Source organism: Oryzias latipes, chromosome 9 (assembly GCF_053564925.1).
Source record: "Oryzias latipes strain Hd-rR chromosome 9, Olatipes_Hd-rR_3.1".
NCBI classification, from domain to species: Eukaryota; Metazoa; Chordata; class Actinopteri; order Beloniformes; family Adrianichthyidae; genus Oryzias; species Oryzias latipes.
Genome location: NC_136245.1, coordinates 11700104 through 11723463, shown reverse-complemented (window position 1 = coordinate 11723463; position 23360 = coordinate 11700104). Strand labels below are relative to the sequence as shown.

The 23360-nt window shown below is 39.7% G+C and overlaps 1 protein-coding gene across 2 annotated transcripts in view; it reads right to left on the bottom strand.

The window, feature by feature from the left end:
• Positions 1–3048: 3048 nt before the first annotated feature.
• Positions 3049–23360, bottom strand: part of galnt9 (polypeptide N-acetylgalactosaminyltransferase 9) — a 173400-nt gene continuing 153088 nt past the window's right edge. For both annotated transcript variants that reach the window (XM_023958682.2, XM_078952666.1), the window contains 5 exons: positions 12290–12475; positions 10539–10676; positions 9010–9105; positions 6172–6339; positions 3049–6020 (listed from right to left, as the gene is read on the bottom strand). In XM_023958682.2, the coding sequence (XP_023814450.1) occupies positions 5874–6020; positions 6172–6339; positions 9010–9105; positions 10539–10676; positions 12290–12475 (735 nt within the window). In that variant the 3' untranslated portion in view covers positions 3049–5873. The remainder of the gene's footprint in view (positions 6021–6171; positions 6340–9009; positions 9106–10538; positions 10677–12289; positions 12476–23360) is intronic.

The window sequence follows — 23360 nt, the reverse complement described above, 5'->3', positions numbered from 1 at the left end:
ACCAAACCAATTGTTGGGGTAACCAGGAACACAGGGACTCAGATTGTCAGGAAAAAGACAGTATGGACCTGCACAAGACAAAGGCAGAGAAGAGACCTAAATACACACAAAACTGGCAAGACACAGGTGAAAATGATCAGGAGAGATTGGGACCAGGGAAGAAAAACTCAAAACTAACACATACAGGAAACCTTCAAAATGAAACAGGAAACAGAACTCAAAACACAACAGAACAAAAATACAAGAAAAAACTAAGGCAAATAAACCCAAACCATAACACTGTCCACTCGTTGCTTGCAAGAAAGACCTCAAAAGCTTTTTGCTTTTTTAATTTCTTTTTTACTTTGGTGTGTATGTGTGGGCTGTACATCCATCATTTTGTTCGATAAGCAGTCCCCAGACGGACCTGCTTCTCTCTATCCTGTTCTGCCTTACTCATTTCACTTTGAGCTTTTTAACCAAAAAACCCAATTCACACTCCAAACCACAACAGGTTTGTTAAAATACAGACAAATCAAAGGATAACACAGACCATAACTTTTAATAGTTTTCTCAAAACCAAAATACATAAGACAACAACTTAGGTACCTTAACCCTTGTGCTGTCCCATGACCCCACCCTTACATTGACATGTTATCCCTACCATGACAAAGTTGGATAAAGGTGGAAAGATTTCATGTAATCCATGGACACCAGTGAAGATCACAAATCATTGAAGAAAAAAGGTTCAGCACACTGTCTTGTGGAGTCTAGATGACCCAACTCCCGATGTTAAAGTGCCTAGCATAGCATGAGGGTTAAGGTACGAATGACAGTTATGACAACATCCCTTCGGATGTGTGAAAGTAAAGTATGTAATCATGCTACACATCACACAGTTGTGTCTGAAGGGGAAGGTATCAGAACACCCAAGGAGGTTAGACAAATGCAGTTTATTTAAGCTCAGGTGGTAGGAGAACACTGATACTGCCAGATGCACAGGGGAGTCTGTAACGGAAATCCAAGAGAGTTAGTGTTTGTGAGGTTCTAAGGACAATACTCAGGTGGGAGGACTCCACCTCAAGGAAACACCCTTTTGTGTAGAGATGCACACTACAGCATCAACATGGGGAACTGAGAGCATCAGGGAATCCGTGTAAAGTCCAGTCGAGGGTCTTGCACTTGAAATCCAAGCCAGAATCCAAACTTAGGCAACACACCAAAAAGGGGCAGACTCTACTCGATGTAAAAAAAAAAGAACAGGGATCAACACCAGCAGGCATAAACTTAAACTTGATATGTCTTGATTGAGGATAGAGAACTCAACGAATTTCCAGAGTGTAGGTGAAGGAATGGAGCTTAAATACTCCAAGGTCCAGCTGCACAGACTGAACAATCGGTGGAGTCAGGAGGGGAAACCATGGGGTCATAAAGGCCTCTAGATCCTGACAAGTTGCTGCAGGCTTGTCAGCTGAAAATCCATGATGCTAATCTCCTGTTACACTATAGCCCAGTGGTGATCTATTGGGCTGAGATCTGGTGACTGTGGAGGCCATTTGAGTACAGCACAGTGAATTAATTTTCATGTTAAAGAAACCAGTCTGACATGGTTCCAGCTTTGTGACATGGTGTGTTATCCTGCTGGAAGTAGCCATCAGAAGATTGGTATATTGTGGTCATAAATGGCTGCTACTTCACCTCCCAGCACTGATATGACTGCATCAATAAACGCGGACATACAGATCACTAACCTCAAACACGACATCCAGAAACGCTCTGTTGAGCTGAGGTCAAGAACAATCTGAATTCTCTCCTGAACTTGCCGCATCAACAGTCATTGCACATTGGCTTGCTGAAAGCAGCCTTGCAAGACATGGTTCACTGAGACCCTGACACCTTGCTGCAGCCTTCCTCAAGCTCTAGATCCAAACCGCTTTGGTCTGAGGTGGTCTGCCACAGGAAGAAAGCGTCAAACTGTGATGGCCTCGTTCTTTCCAACCGCTTTGATGTTGTCGGTTCCAACATCTGATGAAGCCCTGGCAACTGCTCCTCCACTCAGTGGTGGCTGCCTCCATCTCTCCGCTTCTAAGATATTAAATTCAGCCGTCTGCAACAACTTCACATCTGGCTTAGAGAACACTGTACTTTTATTAATATTCCATACATTGACAATTTCACCACCTTCTATAACATATCCTATTTCTTTAAAACCGTACAGCCTCCATCCAAACCAAAAAGGATCTCATCTTCTATCAATGAAAATTAAACGTACACTCCACTCCAGTAAACTGTTCACTGATGGACTGGACCATTGCCGGACCATCTTCAGTTAAAACCACGACTTTCACACAACACATTGCAGTTCACATAAGCAGATATCACAAACGTGCCTGGTCAAGATCCACCAGCTCCACAGTCAGCAGTCCGCCTATTTCATATGTTACAGTCTGCAGACCACCAAAGTCTCCCTCCTTTTTTATTCAAGAATTTTCTTAATTTTTATCATTTATAAATTTTAAATATGGCAGTCTTAATAATGTCTATCAACCTACACGTTGACAAAGATGGTGCTGCTGATGCAAATTTCAATAATAAACTAAAGTCAGCCATTGATGCTGTAGCTCCACTTAAAAAAAACTGAAAACTAAAGCTACAGCACCCTGGAGAAATGAAAGGATCAGAGCCAGGAGATCATATCAAGTTTGATTTGATTTGATGGTCAGCAACAATACTCAGGTAAGCTGTGGCCTTGTAACCATGCTGATATGTAACAAAGGGGCCCAAGAAAATATCCCCTACACCACCACCTCCAGCCTGAACCGTTGATACGAGGGAGGATGGATCCATGCTTTCATGTTGTTGCCGCTCAATTCTGACCGTATCATCCAACTAAATCTAAGTAAAAAATCCCTCCATCCATTATTATTATTATTATTATTATTATTAAGACTTGCTTCAATTATCCAGAATAACAATGCTATTTCTTTATTATAAGGTAATGAATGGTGTTGTTTTTACATCCTGTCAAGTGAACAGTATATGTTTTGATAAATAAATGAAACAGTGACCTTGCTTTTAAAAAAGTGTTTAATCAAATTTCCCCAAACAATGATAAACAAAACATGAAGTTTTGAACATTTTCATAAATGATAACAGCAATCATTTTCAATCACATTCTCCCAAAACCACATTTTGAGTTTCACATATTGTTGAAAAAAAAAGAGGGTGTTCATTAAAAAGACATCAAAATTTTGTTCATTGAGAAAAATCTAGTCTCGGTTGGGCTTTAACAAGCACATCAAAGTCAGGGTCAATGTCTGAGGTGGAAACACAAAGCACTGCCAATAATGAACATCAGAGAGAGAGAGTGGTTCTATATCTGCATTTATGAAATTTCATCACTGAAAATGTTTGTTCACAAATGTACGTAGACCCAAATAGAACCAACAATCTTCTAGTAAAATCTCATGTTTGGGAGGTTCTCTTCCTAAAGGGAGGGGTAAAAATTCACCAGTTTTCCTGAATTAAACTGTTCTACCAGTATGGCATCAAACAGCATGTCAATTAGCTCCAACTGGACATAACTGGGTGCATTATCTTGCATTATCTTTGCAGATATCAGGTCCATTTCATTTTCAATTGTTCTAAAGTCTTCAAATTTTCTTGAATACTCCCCATGGAGTGGGCATAACATGAACGAGTATATGTGGAGGTGTTCAGCTGATGGTGTGATTTCTTTCAGAGTTGGCATGTCAGTGAGAATAATCTTTAGTGCTTTTTGATAAAAGCTTTCACCAGGGTCTGCATTTCATGCACCAAAAGGCCTTTGCCTTGGATTTTTTTCAATCATCAGTGCAGTCAAATCAAAAGCACAATCTGTCACCCAGTCTTTATCAGAGAGCTCTGGGTTGTCTTTGCCTTGTCTTGAATCTCCATTTTGAAGTCCCAAACTCTTTAACAGTTTCCTTACATTGTGACAGTGAATGGTATGCCATTTCAATCCCAAAGTGTCCATGCAGGCTTTTCCTCCGGGAACAGATCTCTTCCCGTCATCATGCGTTTCAGTGCCCACACTGCAGCCAGCTCCTCGGTGAAGCTCGTTATCCCACCAACAAACAATATTAACTGGGCTTTGTCATGGGCATCACATTCCACGCTCCGAGTGGAATGTGAAGGAAAACAAAGTTGAAACTCACCACTTGACTTCTCATCCCCCTTGTCACTGCGTTCCTGGACAACGGGATCTGTGCAAATACTTGGGGGATCCTTTAAAATCCCACACACAATTTTAAAATGTGGCGTGGACTCTGGGGGGTGATGGGTGCGCGGGGGGTGATGGGTGCGGGGGATTGATCTTATTCGACTCGAATCTCATGAATACTGGACACTTGTCTGTTTTGTAATTTCCCAGTAACCTCACTCGGGCCGTTTAATGCCCAGATCGGATCTAGAAAATAAAGAATAAAATAAAGCATAAGTAAAGTAAATTAAAGCGTTTTAGGCACATTCAGACATAGTTTTCCAATTATACAGAAAAATGCCTCTGGTACAGTCTTGGATTATATATTATATTTTAACGTGTATTGTGATATGCATCATATGGCCAGACTCTTGGCAATACACTCCCCTATATGGTTATATGCTGAGACCCATGATGATGGGAATTCACACAGATGTTATTCAATGGCAGGTAAAAAAAAGGATGCCACAAAACCTTTGCAAACTCCTACGCAAGCAAATTTGCATGGGACTTTTGAGCTCATGGATTTTTGCATGCAGTTTTGCCTTTTATTTCAAAAGATGCACAAGTAATTTTTTACCAATAAAACAAAAAAACCTAAGGAAAAAAGAAAAAAGTATCTAATAAGTAAAAATGTTCTTTGTGAAAATAACAAAGAACTTTTGTGATATTCACAACAATAGGAAATGTCTTGGATCTGTGACATCTGTGATATCACACAAGGCCAGAAACTTGATGGCTTGTTTGTTAGAAAGATACAACAAAAGATGAGTAATTTTGCTGCTGTTAGCAGATGATCCAGCAATTGTGTAAATAAAAGCTGTATTTTTCTATGTAATTCCTGCTAGAACAAGTTTTCAGAGTTTTCAGAACTGACAAAACCAGAAGGGAGAAAAAAGAAGACAGGCTCCTCATAAATTTTTCTTTTTATTTCCTAACTTTTTTTTCATTTATTTTTATTATTATTATTATTATTATTTTTCTTTTTTTTTTTTTACAATATATTACTATTATTATATGGTTTTATAAATCAAACTTCAAATAATTTTGTACATGCTTTTGGGCTGACATTCCCCGGTCTGATGAAGCCTAAAACAAAGATGTAAAGAAAAAGGCACATGGTTGCTCTAGTTTTCAGTGAGCACTCCTAAAGAAACAAAGAAGTGAAGTGGCTTGTGTGAGTGTAGAAACAATGCCTTTTGATTCAATAATGACGAGTCCTTTCAAAGCCCGTTACATCTCTTGCTGGGGCACTGCATCTGTAGTTGTCCAGCCAAAAGAAAATGTTCAGTCGAAACCAACATCGTCCAAAAGAGTTTTACAGTAGAAATAACAGAAAAATGTTATTTGCTGCACTAAGTTGATGGACTCCATAGATTAACAGAAAGTCAAAAGCAGGTTATTTCAGAGAGTGCAGCTTACCCTATGGTCCGGTGTGACAGCGCAGTGCAGTGAAACAAAATATTGATTGTATTCTTGGGAAAGCGCTGCTGCCTTTGGGCAGCCAAGTGTGCTGTGTGTGGTCTGCAGTGTGAACTATCACACATGCTACTGAAGTACCATCAGTCCCCACTTGTCCCGGAACGTCTCACATTTTTGTAAGCCGACTGCTGCTCAACATTGCCAAAATTGTTTCTTAAAGTTTCACTTTCTTTTAGTGCTTTGGATGCTTAATCCAGTTTCGAATTAGCCACTTCTGACCAGAACACCTCTGCACCACTAAACGAAGGCCAAAGTTGGCGTCTTTAGTCATCTCCACCTCCAAGCATCGACCGGTGTCTCTGTTGATTATTGGTCCATTCTACATTAGAAACAGATAACAATCAGGCTGTAATTTAATTGAAAACGTAATTATGACACCGAAATTTATATCAGTTAAGAAAAAAAAAGAAAATTGGTATCTCAATTTATTTTTACTAACACTTATATTCACAGATAATAGGATCTCAAACCTGTGTAAAGTCCCAAAGCCTCTGGGAAATCCTTGAGACAGCATCACATTTTTTCAGACTGGGTGTTCGACCTCTGCCATCATCAATTAGGCATTTTGTGTCAGGCAGAAAGGTGGTTGATCCCAATGGTCCAAGCTGGAGCAGTCCGTCTGTAGAGTATCGGGCGAGCTATAACAAAATAAATGAAAGCTGTGCTTGCTGCATTGGAAAACATTGTTTTATTATTATTATTATTTTTTTTTTACAGAAATAGTTTTGAACTTCTGTTGAGAATAGAAGCAGGGGGGGGGGGTAATGCACTGTTTGTAAGCTCATCAATAGACACTAAAACTATCTATGACACATTAGCTGCGTTTCCATTGCATATATGTGCAAAAGTCCAATCGAAATTCAAGACATGTCAAAAAACACAATTTGGCTTACACAAATTTTTTCCACGACACTAGCGCTCATCATCCTCTATCGAAGGAAATACCAGCATGTTATTTGTGTTTTCATGAGTGACAAGCTCCTTACAGGTGGGAGCGGATTAAGCAATATTGGTAAATCCTGGGTGGTCATTTTATAGAGGAGCTGTGGATTCAACAATTCCGCACGACATGCTCAACTTATGGTGAACTGTGTGATGCTGTGTGCTCTTTTGTGGCGTCCGCTGTGCAATGCCCAAGGCAGCCAGTTCCTACTAAGAAGCGCTTTGCCATCCGCTTGGTGGCCAACTGACTTATTTAATGACTCATTTAATTCGGAAAAAGTGTTTTCATTGCAGTTTTGCAAATTATGTGAATTTCAATACACCTCAAAAACCACCTCCTTCAAGCACAAAAAGTTTATTTCAATAAATGCGATTTTCTTCAAAATTGTTGTGTTTCCATTAGGAAAATTGTGATCGCAAAACCAATTAGCACTATTTCATAGTCAATGAAAACATAGCCTCTGTCAAATCTATCCTTTTAAGCCTTGTGCTATCCTAGGCACTTTGACATTGGGAGTGAGGTCATCTAGACCTCACAAGAGAGTGCACTGAACTTTTTTCTTCAATTATTTGTGATCTTCACTGGTTTCCATGGATTACATGAAATCCTCTCCACCTTTATCCACCTTTTTCATGGTAGGGATAACACGTCAATGGTCATCTTGACCCCATAGGATAGCACAAGGGTTAAAGGAGCTTCCATCAAGACACATGTAGACACTTTATGGTTTGGACTCGAGAATTTTGAAAGAAAACTTTCCAGTTGTTCTTATGCGGCTGGGTACCTCGTTTGGTAAGGTGAGAGGCTACAATGCAGGAACCCAGGAATGCAGGGTTCGATTCCCGGAGGGGGATAAACAATGGTACTGGGTCAATAACCATATCAATAGCGAGCAATGAACATCACCCAGTGAGGGCCCTTAGGCAAGGCCCTTAACGCTACTGGCTCCAGAGCGTGGTTAAGCTGCAGCTCACCGCTCCCCCAGGGGATGGGTCAAAATGTGGAGAAGAATTTCCCCATTGTGGGATCAATAAAGTATTAATTAAATTATTATTATATAATGAAATCAAAGTTAGTCACATGTCCCTGGATTATTTTGAAATAGTTAATGTCTTCCCAGGCTGGGAAATTACTTGTTTTAAATTAAGGAATTTGGATATTCTTTTTTTCTGTGTGAATTTAAATGTCAAATCCAAACTTTTATTTAGTCAGTCTGTTAGACAGTCTGTTAGATATGTTTGTCAGTTTGGAGGTTTCTAACCATACATGCAAACAATGTAGTAAAGATGAGTGTGCAATAAAATATGTTTTGCTGTTAAATGTGTCTTTTAGAACAACACTTTTCAATCATCCTGGACAATCAATTTCTAAATATGACAAAAAACTAATATTTAATTTATTTATTTATGCTTTGTAACACTACAGTTCTACAGGAGGCTTATTGTTAATATACACATGCTCACAAATAAAACAAGCTGTAATGTCTTTATTGATATGACAAAAAAAGGATTTTAAGGGTTAAATTTGCAAATTAAAAGATAGTCAATGTGTCATTCTCTGTGAAAAATACTAAATGAGAAGAGTTGTGCCTGGAGTGGGGTAGGGTAAAAAACACAGACAAATGCTAATATAAATAAAACTGAATAATTTTGCCTCTTTAATTATCCTATAAACATTATTGATTTAAAAACATTTTTATACAAAGGTTTTTTGTTACAGAGGCTAAATAGAAAATTGACAGGTTAACATTTCATCTGTTTAACCAACTGTGAATTAGCCAGGCTTTGCACGCTGTGACTTTAAATCTTTAAAGCAATCTGCAAAAGTATGTTATTGTATAATTTTTTCTCTCGTATGTTTTGGTTTAAAGATACATTGCACATGTTTTTTTCACTAATGTTGTGGGTTCAAATCCTCAGCCGTGTCATACCAAAGACTCTTTAGATAGGACCCTCCCTGGTGCCTCCCTGCCTCACATTCAACAGTAGGAGAGCTAAACCACTAAATGGTTCCTGAGCACATGTGTCTGTAGCTCGCCATTCACCCAGGGATGGGTCAAATGCAGAGAAGGAGTAATATATTTTACACGAGTAATATGTTTTACTTCACAAGTAGTGAAATATAAGCAGTTTAGCAGCTCAATTTAAAAATTGTATTGACTCCAAAAACAGAAAAATTATAAGGGCACATCTTTTCACTTGAGCCTTACAAGGAATGGTTGGGTTTCTGTCAACCTAAGATACATTCCTTGGACAAATAAAATGCAATAACATATAAGAATATTTAGGTAACGATAATCTTATATCACAATAAGCTAAAGGGTGGCAACAGTGCAGAAATAGATGTCAGCTGAACTCGGTCTGACCTGCGAAGACATCCCATGACAGGGATAGAGAATGGCTTTGTCATCATCCTCTGAGCCTTGGTCCAGGCAGTATCCACTGGCCTTCCCATTTCTCACCTGAGACAAACACAGAGGAGCTCCAACTGTAAAGGTTCTTTAAAATGTATTTGTTTAAAGTCCCTCCCCGATCATCTTTTGATCTATTGTAAAAAGCGTTCCCAGTGGTCTTTTATTATGCTTCCTTTTAGCCAAAAATGAAAAAAAAAAACTTTTTTTTGTCTGCTCCTAATTCACAAAGGTTTGCAAAAAGAAAAAATATCAGAAATGCAATTTTAAGCTTAATTTTCTTTATATAAGTCCTCAATCATGAAGAAATGTCACAACAACATGTTAAAAACACCACATTCACAATTTTTATCTGAATGGGTCTTTACAATCAATATTGCACCAAATTAACTAACAAATGTTTATATCATCTGCGACCTGGTCCCGGATGAGTGGAAGAAGATGGATGGATGGATGTTTATATCAATATGCTGCTGGAAATCAATCACATGCTGATTTCTAAGTTACACATTTAGCATTCTATTGTGCTTTGCATGTTATCCTCTTCCTTTTAAAAAATCTGCTGTTTTTTTCTTGGACGATAGCCAGCACAGAATTTTAATATAACCATCTCTGTGCCATGATAGAATATCATCATACGTTATCGGCCTCCCTTCTATAAGCCACATGGAGTGCAGGCGTCTTTCCTGTATGATTTGAATGCTTAAGGCTCCCTATCCAGGTTGTGGCGTATTTATCATGTGCTGTTGTCAGGGAAGGTTCCACTCGGCTGGTCTGGTCAGCCACGGCTGAGTGCCAAGCTGTTGCTCTGTGACACAGACTGACTTCTGTTGCAGCAGCTGTATGACGACACAACATAACTGCTTCCCGGCTTGTCAACAGATCTGAAAAAAGTGCACTTAAGTGGGTGCTGCTCTGAAGAATCCATTAGCTGGATGCCACGGCCAAAACAAGGCACTGGGGGAACGCATGCGGTGCAAATTTACATAGCTTTGATCAATCTCGCTGCCATGTAAGGCATAGAGATATTCCATAGCTTTCCATTTTTGAAAATGATATAAGTGAAAAATGGTGCATTCCTGCAACACTACATAAAGTTTATCTCAATCTGCCAGTCACCTGTTTGCCTCCCCTGCTTGCTACGTTGGAGACAAGCTCAAAGCAATCAAGATAGGATTACTAGTTCAATTAATTGTCATTATAGGAAATGTTTCCGGTTATGGAGTGAAGTTGCATTGCTGTAGCAATGTGGACTTTTACACTTACTGAAAATGTGTTTGATAAATATTCAGATAGTTTCAAAACATTATGGTGCATTTTACATGTTCTTGCTATCACAGTTTTAGTAATAAGTTAAAATTTTCATTTATTTTTTCTGTGAATCAATATAATTCCACTTAAAAAATAATTCAATTTTTTCATTTCCATCAAACAGCATGTGGTAAGTCAATTTGCAATTTATTTCAAATCTCAGCATGTCTCACCTCGCCGTAGGTGATGGTGTTGTTGTAAACTCGCATCTCTGGATAGACGTGTTCAAGGTACCAACGGAAGCTGCGGCACTGCAATTTTTTCCTCAGAGCCAGGCGCTCAGAGACATCTCCAAAATCAACACCTGGGTTCTATTTGCAAAGAGAACAAAAATAAAGAAGAATAAGAGAAGGGGAAAGAAAAGAAATGACAGATACTTTACCATTTACTTTGGAACAATATAAAGAGCAGACAAAAGTGTTACAGCCATTTCTAGGTTTACCAGATTGATTTGGGAATGCTCGGAAGCTGAACTGCCTAAGGCAGGGGTGTCCCAAAGGTGAAAAGGTTTGAGAGTAAAATATTCAGCCTGACATTCTTTGAACTGTTTTAATAACATTAAAGGCAAATGAACAATTTGTTGAACATTTTTTTGCATTATAATTCCTTTTAATTTTTCACATAAAAATACATCTAAATACTTTTAACCAAAATACTGTGAAATTAAAAATCTTTCGCATCGTTTATTTCCAGTTAGCTTGTCGTTGTTAGCATGTCTTGTCTGGTAGACCCTCTTAATGCTGAATTTCTTCAAAGAGCTATAGTTTTCTGGTATATTAGGCAGACAAAGTTGTTTCATATTTTACTCAATAAAATTGACAATTTCCTCTTGTCCTGGAAGTGGTGGCCATCACTGTGAACTTTTTATTTTTATTTACAGTTGACATTTTAGAAATGAGCTAGAAAGTGTCACAGAAGGGTCACACAACAGTGTTTCACAGGTGTGGCCAACTACAATCAGGAAACCATACATACAGTTTTCAAAAAATCCTGAGGGCTGCATACTATTGATCTTATGACTGGAGACGGTGGGCCGATGGCAATTTTAAAGCCGGTTGCATTCAGCCCACGGGCCTGAACTAAGGTCTACTCTGACAATGATGTATATTGTTAAACAATAAAAAAACATGCAAAACCTTGCTTTGCAAGCAAAAAAAGACATCTAATTTCGCTGAGAAGTTGTTTTGCATCCGTGTTGGGTGCTGCCCGCCACGGTGAATCATAAAGTGTTCTCAATCCAATAATTGTGCTCTCTGTGTGTGCCATAGGCAATAACGAGTATGAGTACATGTGGGTATGAATAGGATTAGTGCTGTTTGGTCTTAATTGTATAGAAAATACCTCTGTGCCACAGGACATCTGAGGTAATAACATGCTTTGCTGCTGTGTTTGAGATAACACTCATGGAGGGATCTATAGAGGAGCTCTGTCTTTTTGAGTTCTGTTGCGGGAATCTCTCTGTCTGAGAATATCAGCGCCTTAAATAATATCTTGCAGGAAGTATCAGTTTGCTTAAAGAAGCTTTTTGCTGCATTTATCAATACCCTTCATTGATAATGAGGAGGCAATAGGCTCAATGTTAAACTTTTTATAGTGAAAGCAGCTTTTTACTAATTTGTATCTCATCTTGAAAGACTGATGAAACTGATGTGAATGGAAATCTTGATTAGACAGGAGCACAGCTTCTATCATATCTCTGTTGTACTTTGTATCTTTATATCTGTTGTACTTTGAATGTAGTGCTGCCTTGCTCCGTCTGTTTCCATCGTGAAGGTCAAGTGAAATAAAATCGGAATTTTGAATTCATTTCAACTGGTTTCTCTGGAGATGTGCGCTCGGGGTCTGAATGAACAAGCGACACGTGAGAGTGAGAACAGCTCTGGGATTGAAAGAGGGAGCAATCTATAACGGGGGAGAATCTTACATTGATAGGAATGTTCCAGGCCATGTAGACGTGGGATTTGTATTCATCCATCCACACCTCGGCGGCCCGCAGAGCATTGCGCTTGGCATAGTAATCTATGTCGTTGTTGTAGGGTTTTTTGGTGCGCTCGATGTGGGCAACTCTGGCACATGGCAGGACCTCCATGCTTCCTCCACACTGCCACACCTACACGGCAGACAGTAAGAGAAAATGGTTTTGTCAATTAAACTGAAGAATGTAATTAAAAGATAAACACATCTATTGGTATGTGGGCTATTGGTATGTGGGCTTAACCCTTGTGCTATCCTAGGCACTTTAACGTTGCGAGTTGGGTCATCTAGACCCACTAGACAGTGCTCTGAACCATTTTTCTTCAATGATTTGTGATCTTCACTGGTGTCCATGGATTACATGAAATCTTTCCACCTTTATCCACCTTTGTCATGGTAGGGAGAACACATCAATGTAAGGGTGGGGTCATCTAAGATAGCACAAGGGTTACAACCTACCTATTGATAGGTTTTAAATTTAAAACCCATGATATTCTATTGTATTTTTTGTTTTTTTATCGTTTTATGTCAAGCACCTTATGTTCTACAGCATGTTGATAAAAGGTGCTCTACAAATAAAGTGGTCAGTCTCATATTTTTTATGCTATGAAGAAAAAAGGCAAAGATGGCCATCAGTAGTCTTGGTGTGAGTAATCAGGAGAAGTCCTCTCAGTGCCCAATTTTAACTGCACTCTTTAGTACACACACCTTTTACCCCACAAAAATATACACTACAACAAACACATACACATGCTCACAAAAACATACATTACACAAGGAAGGAGGGACATCTGATCTTCTGTCCCCTTCCCCATCCCTGGTGGGGGGAACCAGGCCCTCGGCAATGGCTGCAGTGTCCCTTGGGTGCTGGCTTCCTGGGCCCAGTGGCCCTCTCTCCACAGAGGGAGAGGGATCTGTGAGTTTTCTGGCAAGACCAAGAGCCGGGATCACATCACATCTGAGCCTGGTGGTGTCCATGTCCCTGTGGTGTGGGTTCTTGCCCTTGAGCGCCAACTTTCTTCAAAATTCCAACTGTGGGTGAGCCCGGTCGGGCCATGTTTACAGCACTCCTTGTTTATAGCACCCCACTTCTCTTGGGCATCCTCCTCCTGGGTAGGGGGTGGCCTGCCCCTGCCTTGCTCTCTCCTGGACCAACCTTGGGCTGGGTGGGTGGCTGCCTGAAGCGTGGGGCGGGTCTCACTTGGGGGGCCCTGGCCCTGCCTCCTGAGAACAAGTGTTTGTTCCGGACATTCTCAACACACCTCCAATTGATTGACAGAGCTCAACGAGTACCTGTGGCCAAGTTGCAGCAGGGAGCCAAACCGCGTCCTGTGATTCTCTGCTTACACCGTTTCTAGGTGAAGGATTTAATTTTCCGCGAGGCCCGTAAGAGGAAGGATTTATCCTACAAGGAACATCCGATCCGTCTCTACAATGACTACAGTCCAGACGTGTTGAAGCTGCGTAACAAGTACTGCGCTGCAATGGCTGAGATGTATGACAGAGGATACTGGCCATTAAGGATGGGTACCGAGTATTGAACGAGCCCTGGGGCAACATTCTTCAAGACCGCAGTATCTATAAGCTCTGAGCTCAATGGTTCTGCTATCGGTACTGGAGAAGTCGCATTTTTTTTGTGTCCCACAAGATATAAACTAGAGCTGTGATGGTGTGGGATTTTTGATCACCGCGGTGACGAAGCAGCAGGAGTCACGATATTGCGGGAATTTGACTCATTGGTCACCGATGAGGCAGTGCAATTAGTACTCAGGACTTGTTATGGCTATTATGAGTTTGGGGATAAACCTAATCACATACTCTCACACCAGATAACACAGTCAACAGCAGCTCAAAATATTACCGAACTCTTTACCTCTGATCGACTCACAATCAATCCTCAAACTATCAATGATAAATTTAGGGATTTTTATTCTGCTCTAAACACTTCTGAATGTTTTCGCGATGAGAAACATTACAAAGCTTTCTTTTCACATCGTAATATTCCGCCAGTCGAACCAGATGTAGCTGATCAACTGGATAAGCCTTTCACTGCTAAAGAACTAAAGAATGCTGTCATGTCTATGCAGAGTGGGAAAAGCCCTGGACCTGACGGGTTCCCATCTGAATCTTTTAAGGTTTTTGCGGATAAACTATCCTCTCTAATGCTTAACGTGCTACAGGCTTCAGCTGATCTTGGTGCCTTGCCGGCTACTTTGCGACAGGCCACAAGCTCTCTTATCCTAAAGAAAAATAAAGATCCCAGATGCTGCAGCAGTTATCAGCTTATATCTTTGCTGTGTGCAGATGTTAACATTTTAGCAAAACTTCTCGCAAAACGGTAGGAGTCGATAATTCCCACATTAATCAGTCCTGTTTAAACTAGCTTTATTAAAACCAGACATTTTTACCATAATATTAGGTATCTTATGAATATTTTATTCTGCACCACTTCAACTGGCACCCCGAAATGGTCATCTCCATGGACGCTGAAAAGCCTTTGATCAGGTGAAGCGGCCTTTACTGTTTTATACTTTGGCTCTAAATTCCTGTCATGGATCAAATTACTGTACACATCACCTATAGCACGTGTTCGCCTTAATAACGATTACTCGAAATACTTTTTTTATTTGAGCTAGCCATTAACCCATTTGTGGCGGCCATTAGAACTAGCTCTATGTGCGGTATTTTGAGGGTGGTGCAGATCATAAAGTAGCCGATGACGTTTTTTTTATTTATTTCAGATCCAGTTGTCTCCATGCCTCCAGTTTTAGGTCTGCTGAAGGAGTTTGGTCAGATCTCTGGCTACAAATTAAACCTAAATAAAACTGAACTTCTTCCTATCAATCCGGAGGCCATGGCCTACCCCCCATCAGACTTATCTTTTAAAATCTCTATGTGTCATAAAGTATCTAGGCGTTCAAGTGACGAAGGAATTTTCTGATCTATTCAAACCAACTTTAACCCATTACTAGATAAAATTAATTGTGACTCACAGCGTCGGTCCATGCTGCCATTATCTCTCACGGGTAGAATAAGATGCATCAAAATGAATGTGCTGCCTAAACTTCTCCAATTTTTTTCAGTGCCTACCAGTATTCATTCCAAAGAAATTTTTCAGGTCCCTTGACAATTCTATTGCCCTATTCTTATGGGGAGAAAAACTATATTGCAGAAAAGCAAAGATAATGGCGGCCTCTCCCTACCAAATTTTTTATTTTACTTTTGGGCTGCAAATATTCGAACAATATTATTTTGGTGTCGTAGTCATATGGTTAAGTCAGCCTGGTTACCAATAGAGGAGTCGTCTTGTACTTCTGCCTCTGCTATTCTGCTCTCTCTTTTGTGTTTTCCTCATCTCCCACATCTTATACCGATAACATCATAGTTAAGCATTGTTTTATGTGAACAGAGTAAACAAAAAAGGTGGAGGAGTCGCAATATATGTGGAAGAAAATATGAAGTTTACGGTAATTGATAAATTGTCTGTCGCAGTGGATGGAATACTGGAATGTCTTACAATTGAAATATGTAACAATTCAGGGAAAAATGTCATTATAAGCTGTGTTTATAGGTCGCCAGGGTCAAGTTTAGAAGTGTTGAGTGACTGGATGGAAAAGATGTTTACCTCTCTAAATAACAAAATATCATACATCTGTGGAGACTTCAATATCGATCTGATAAACCCCAGCAAACATAAAGCCACCGACGACTTTATCAGCAGAATGTATGGAATGAGTTTATATCCAACCATAACAAGACCCAGCAGAATCACTACTCAAAGTGCTACTCTTATTGATAATATTTTTACAAATATAGAATACACTCATATGAGTGGACTAATGATATGTGACATAACTTATCATTTACCAGTTTTTGCACTATTTGACATCAAGGTGAAGACAAAGAAAATTATAAAAGAACCAGTCTACAAAAGGTTAAGTAATGAAAAAACCATGAATGCTCTGAATAATGACTTAACCAGACAAAACTGGAACTCTGTGTACAAAGAGAAAAATGTCGATATCGCTTATGACGTTTTTTAGAAATATTTAGCTCACTTTACAATAAGAACTGTCCAATTTATAAATTCAAGAACAAATTTGCCAAATGCCCTTGGTTAACCACCGGTCTACAAAATGCTTGTAAAAAGAAAAATAACCTCTATAAAAAATTCTTAAAACAGAGGACAAGAGAAACTGAACAAATATATAAGTCAGATAAAAATAAACTAACTGAAATAACACGTTACAGTAAAAAAGTGTACTTCAATAATCTACTGAAAGAAAATAAATACAACGTAAAGCGAGTTTGGAAAATATTAAAAAACATAATTAAAAATGGGACAAAAAAGCGTACTTCTCCAGATTACTTTACAGATGAGAAGGGTCAAAGCTATGACATCAATGTAGCAGCAAACGGTCTCAATAATTACTTTGTAAACGTGGGTCCAGAGTTGGCAGCGGAAATTCCAAAATGCAAAACTAGCAAAAACAATAATCCACCCATCCAAAGGATCCCACACTCAATCTTTCTCTCTGATGTGAACGAAAATGAACTGATATCAATTGTGAATAATTTCAAGAGTAAAAACTCAAAAGATTGAGGATATAGATATGAAGGTGGTGAAAAAAGTCATTTATAGTGTATCTAAGCCTCTAACATACATATGTAACTTATCATTACGAACTGGGAGATTCCCAAACCAAATGAAAATAGCCAAAGTGATTCCTATCTATAAGAGTGGAGACAAACACCAATTTACAAAGTATAGACCTGTTTCTCTTCTTCCACAATTCTCAAAAATTTTAGAAAAAATTGTCAATGATAAATTAGCTTTATTTATTGAAAAGCATAACATTATAAATGAAAACCAATATGGTTTTAGAGAAAATAGATCAACCTCATTGGCTATCATTGATGCTGTGGAGGAAATCACATTGCCCTGGACAAAAAGAAATATGCAGCTGGAATTTTCATTGACTTAAAAAAAAGCATTTGACACTCTCAATCATGACATCCTACTGGACAAACTGGAAGTGTATGGGATAAGAGGACTAGTGCTAACTTGGGTCAAAAGCTATTTAACGGGAAGAAAACAATTTGTCAAGATTGATGAATATACATCAGAAACCAAAGAGATAAGTTGTGGTGTCCCACAAGGATCAATTCTAGGCCCGCTGCTATTCAATATTTACAATTTTATTTCAAAATTTTCAGAAATTTTGATCCAGAGCCCTGATTTTCATTTTTAAATATATTTCACGAAATGTTCATTTTGTTCATAATCAGGTGGGGATGAACATTTTTTCCTCCTCCACAGGGGGGAACAAAAGAAAAAGTTTGAGAACCTCTGCCATTGTGGATGGCCATGCAGTAAAGACCAAAAGTTTGGATACTCCTTCCCTTTTATTTGAATGGCAAGGTGTTTTCAAACTTTTGGTCTGTACTGTATTTCAACTACTTTATGTTCTGAAGTTTCATTGTTAATCTGTCTGGTCAGACAAAGTGAGGTCAAAAAAAGGTATAATGCGCCATGTTATGCATACTTTTTTTATTTTTCTCTGTTTTGCTAAGTACCATGCCATCTTTCTTTTGTTGTTTTGTTTTGTGTTGAAGCAGGACATTTGTTTTTGGAGGAGGGGACGTATATAACACTATTTTCATACCCCTTTGGTGTTCCTTGTGCGCATAAAAGTTACATGATGTAAAGTGAAAATAGATTTCTGGGTAAATGAATAAGAAGGGCAGAATAAATGGGCAGTTTTATACACCAGACATTTATCTCTGAGCTACCTTGTTTTATATATAGATGTATATACTGTATAGATATATATAGATGACACTCCGCTTTATCGACGCTGAGCCTTGGAATTTTTAAAGAAAAAATAGGCTCGTACATTTGTTATTTTCTCATCAACAACTGCTAGCTGCTGTATGGGAGCCGGTTTAGCTCGTGCTGGTTCGCAGCGCCTTCCGTCCGTGTAACCAGGGCTCGAATCCGGGCTACTCCTTATTCCCTTCTCTGCTTCTGTGCCGGTCCCAAGCCCAGATAAATTGAGAGGGTTGCGTCAGGAAGGGCATCCGGCATAAAACATTGCCAAGTTAACCATGCGACTCCTCCTCGAGAGAGAGGTTGTTTCGCTGTGGCGACCCCTGATGGGAAAAGCCGAAAGGGAAAGAAGAACTGCTAGCAGCTGTATGTATCATTTCTGCGTATTATTGTCTGTGTGTATTATTGTACTTTTTTTTGTGCTGCTGCGACTTGAGTGACTTATAGTCCATACAATACGGTAAGCCCATTTTTTTATTTTTTATGAATGAAAACATATAGGAAAAATAATGGTGACCAAAATTGTTACTACTCTTCAAGGTTGTGCTTAATTCCAAATATACTTTTATTTAATGATGTAGTTCTTACAGTAGTGTTCCTTTAATTATCGTTGGAGTTACATTCCATAAATAGGCCCTTTAGAAAAAGAATATCTTTGGAATATATTTTTTACTCGTATTTCCTTCACGTTCTTGTCATCTGTTCAGTTTTATTTTTCATTTAAACACCAAATCAAGCTCACATCTCATTAAATTTACCAATCACTACGCTGATTCTCATTTAATCTGTAAATTCAAGTTTAGCTTGTTTTATGCCAGATTCCTGCAGTTTGGAATTAGTTTGGTCAAGTTTCAGTCTGTCATACTGAAGCTTGTTTTTTTAGTTGTGCTCAGGGATATATATTTTAATATATTTTATTCCCTGGTCCAGGTAAATACCCAATTCTAATTGGCTGCTGGGTGTGGATTAGGTAAAGAATAATGGCCTTCGAGGTGTCCATTACCAGAAATTACTGGATGATGCAGAAGCCTTCACGGTTTTCTCTCGTAGAGTGTAAATTTTTGATAAAGGACGCCTCGAAGGCAATTATCCTGCTTACGCAATGGTCACCAAGAAAATAAATAAATATTCTATAAATTTAAGTAGTCTATTTTTGTTTTTTTTGGGGGTGGGGGTTAAATCGCCATTCCACAAAAAGGGACTATTCGATATGCTGTGTGGCTTTGATGGCACCAACCTCAACTGCAGCAGCATAGGAAAGCAATGAATATGCTGATTGTCACGATAGGTTAAATAACGCATCAGTTCAGAGAAAGGGTACTTGTTTTTGTCCAGATGATGAAGTAAAAGTTTGTTTTAAAGAAGCCAGCACAGTGATATAGAACACGTAGGCTATGTGACTGGAACTTCTTTTTTAGGTGTACATTATTTTACAGAAAATTGACCTGACTGACAGATTAACCCTCATTTTTTCTCCCATCGTTCACTCTAAACTTACATGCCATTCTTTTATTTTCAGCGTCTCAATTCAATTATCCATTGAACTATTTTAGTGTAGTTTCCAGTGGTCTTTTAATTATGATTATGCAATTTTTAGCCAAAATCCCAAAAAATTTTAAGCACTTTAGTCATCTATACTCAAACCTCCCCAAAATAAGTCATAACAGTTATTTTTCTATACCATCATAAATAAGTGTTACCATCCACAAAATGCTGTATTTTACTTCTATGACACAAGTTAAAATAAACAACAATAACAAAAAAACTGGCACCTATGAAGCTGCCAATCTGCTTTATGCACATTAAGAGCCAGAGACAGGTACTATGCAAAAAGGTTTGCATGTGTGGTTGTGTGTGTGGGTTTTTTTTTTGAGGTGGGCGTTTTTACCAGTTTCAAAACCAGAGGCATTGGCAGGAGAGTAGCTGCTCCTGGGACAAGTGAGGCAACAATTTAATGTTAATTTACTGTTTCAATTAAGTACTTTGAGTTGAGTTATTGGTAAATATTTCAATTTTAAGCAGATAAAAATTGGAGTAATCATAAGTCGGAAAACTGTCCTTAATCCGACTCTTTAAACAAGAATATTTTCCATATTTAAATAAATTTAAGGATTTATTTTTTGAACTTGGTTGATTCGGGGTTGGAGCGCAACAATGTTCATTTTTATTTGAACTTTAAACAGCAATCCCAAAAAATCACATATAATCCGTAATGGATCTTGTTTTCTTCAGGTCAACAGATTGATGAAGATATTAAAAATGGATTACTATGTATCCAATAAAAAATAGTAATAATTTGTCGCTGGAAACTGAAAGAGGAAAAATGCCACCTGCATTGAAACACTTTTGATAAAGACATTTTGAATTATGTAATTTACCTTCATAATTTTCCTTTCACATTACATATTATTTGGTGCACACTACTTGTTGTGAGATTTGATCCCCTGCACTTACCATACCTGTGGAGGACTGACCACTAGGGGCAGACGTTGAATGTTTTATGAAAAGAATTGTGTCTGTACCTGCTGCACATGGTTAAGCTGCCTCAAGATTAAAGCAGTGTTATGAACGACAGTTGGTCTCATCTTTCCGCTCATAACATGACATGGTGTCAGAATTAAAGACTTCACGCCGACTTTGAAAAGGAAAAATGGCAAAGTTTGGACCTCCGGAGCAGTTCGATTTTTCCCACCCGGCGGAGTGGCCCACATGGCGGCAGAGGTTCTCCCGGTTCAGAGTTGCGTCAAAGCTGGATAAAGAGACCGGTGAGGTGCAAGTTAACTCGCTTTTGTACTCGATGGGGAGGGATTCTGAACCAATCTACGGCTCGTTTGTGTTTCCTTCTGCTACCGAGGCCAGGCCACATCCAGAATTTGACTTTTCACTCGTAATGGCGAAGTTTGATGAGCATTTCGTTCCAAAAAGGAACGTTATTCACGATCGCGCCTGTTTTCACAAGAGGAGCCAAAGGGCCGGGGAAACAGTGGAGGCGTTCGTGCGCAGCCTTTATGAGCTCGCGCAGCACTGCGAGTTTGGCGCCAGCAAAGACGAGCAGATCCGGGACCGGATAGTTATTGGTCTGATGGATAAAGACGTGTCGCAGAAGCTGCAGCTCGAGGCGGACTTGACGCTAGAGAGAGCCATTCAGCTCGCCCGCCAGAGTGAGCAGGTGAAATGGCAGAGCACAGAGCACGGGGAAACAGCAGTGAACGAGGTGAAGCAGAAAAGTTATTACAGCGCACGGCGGAGCTATGACAAACAGAAAGCACACGTTTATGCACAAAAACACAGTGACACCAAGCAAAAGTGTCAAAGATGCGACAAAGAACACGGGATAGGAGGAAATTGCCCTGCTCGTGATAAAAGATGTCGGAAATGTAACAAGATGGGACATTTTGCTGTAGTGTGCAAGACAAAGATGCTGAAGGAAGTTAGAGCAGAGGCTGTAACAGATTCAGATGAGGATTCATTTTTCATCGGAGAACTGTTTTTGGGTGCAGAAAAGTCAAATCCTACTGTTATTGACGAGTCAGAGTCAGACACTGACTGGAACATTGAGTTAGGGATAAATGGCAACACTGTGGATTTTAAAATTGACACTGGTGCAGATACCACTGTTATGACAGAAGTGACTTTCAGTAAGCTCCAGTCCAAACCAAAACTGATCCAGGCTAAACCCACAGTGTATAGCCCAGGTGGAAAGGTCAGATGCGTTGGTAAATTCCTCGCCACTACCACTTACAAAAAACAAAAATACAAGTTTTGGATTATGGTCATAAAAGGACAATATGCCAGTAATTTACTGGGCAGGTTGGTGGCCAAGCGCATGGGACTAGTCACAAGAGTCAATGAGGTGAAAAGCGATCCTCCTGATGACGTGTTTGGGGAAATAGGATTGCTGAACTGTGAGCCTGTCAGAATAGAGCTCAATGATGATACAGGGCCTTACAGTGTCAGTACGCCACGACGAGTCCCATTTCCACTCTTTCCAAAGGTGGAAAAAGAGATAAAACGCATGCTGAACCTCGGGATCATAGAGGAGGTTACGGAACCAACAGACTGGTGTGCCCCAATGGTGCCTGCACCAAAACGCAACAAAGAAGAGGTCAGAGTGTGTGTCGATCTGAAACGCTTAAACAAGGGAGTAAAGCGCGAACGTTATATTTTGCCCACACTGGATGACATAACACCCAAGCTGGCCGGTGCCAAAGTCTTCTCCACTCTGGACGCTTCCAGTGGATTTTGGCAAATTCCACTGGACCCAAGTTGCCAAAAATTAACCACTTTCATCACTCCTATAGGCAGGTTCTGTTTCAGACGCCTGCCATTTGGCATAACCTCCGCCCCTGAAATTTTCCAGCGGCTCATGAGCAACTTATTGAAAGACTTGGAGGGGACAGTCGTCGTTATGGACGACATTCTGGTGTATGGATCAAACAAAGAGGAGCATGACAACCGTCTCAAAGCTGTCCTACAAACAGTTAAAGCATCTGGACTCAAACTTAACAGGGCTAAGTGCCACTTTGGAAAAACTGAACTGCAGTTCTTTGGCCACATCATTGGAGCGGATGGTGTGAAGCCAGATGAGAGCAAAGTGGAAGCCATCGCGAAGATGTCCAGCCCATCAAATGTGGAGCAGCTGCGCCAGGTGCTTGGACTCATTAACTATGTCGGAAAATTCCTACCTGGCCTATCAACAGTGTTACATCCACTCACCTCCCTGCTCAGAAAGGGGACTGCATGGGTCTGGGATGAGCCACAGGAACGAGCATTTAAGAAAGCAAAGACAATGTTAGTGGCTGCACCTGCACTCCACTACTATGACGTTAACAAGCCTACAGTGGTCAGCGCTGACGCCAGCAGCTATGGTCTGGGCGCTACGTTATTACAGGACCACAATGGAGAGTTAATGCCTGTTGCCTTTGCTTCGCGCACTCTCACTGATGCGGAGAAGCGATACTCACAGATAGAGAAGGAGTGTCTTGCATCAGTCTGGGCCTGTGAACGTTTTGCTCGCTATATCCAGGGCATGGGAAATGTTCGTTTACAAACTGATCACAAGCCACTGGTGCCACTGATCAACTCATATGACCTTGACAAAACACCATTGAGATGCCAGAGACTGCTAATGCGTCTGATGCGATTCAATGTAACTGCTGAACATGTTCCTGGAAAACAGCTGGTTGTTGCA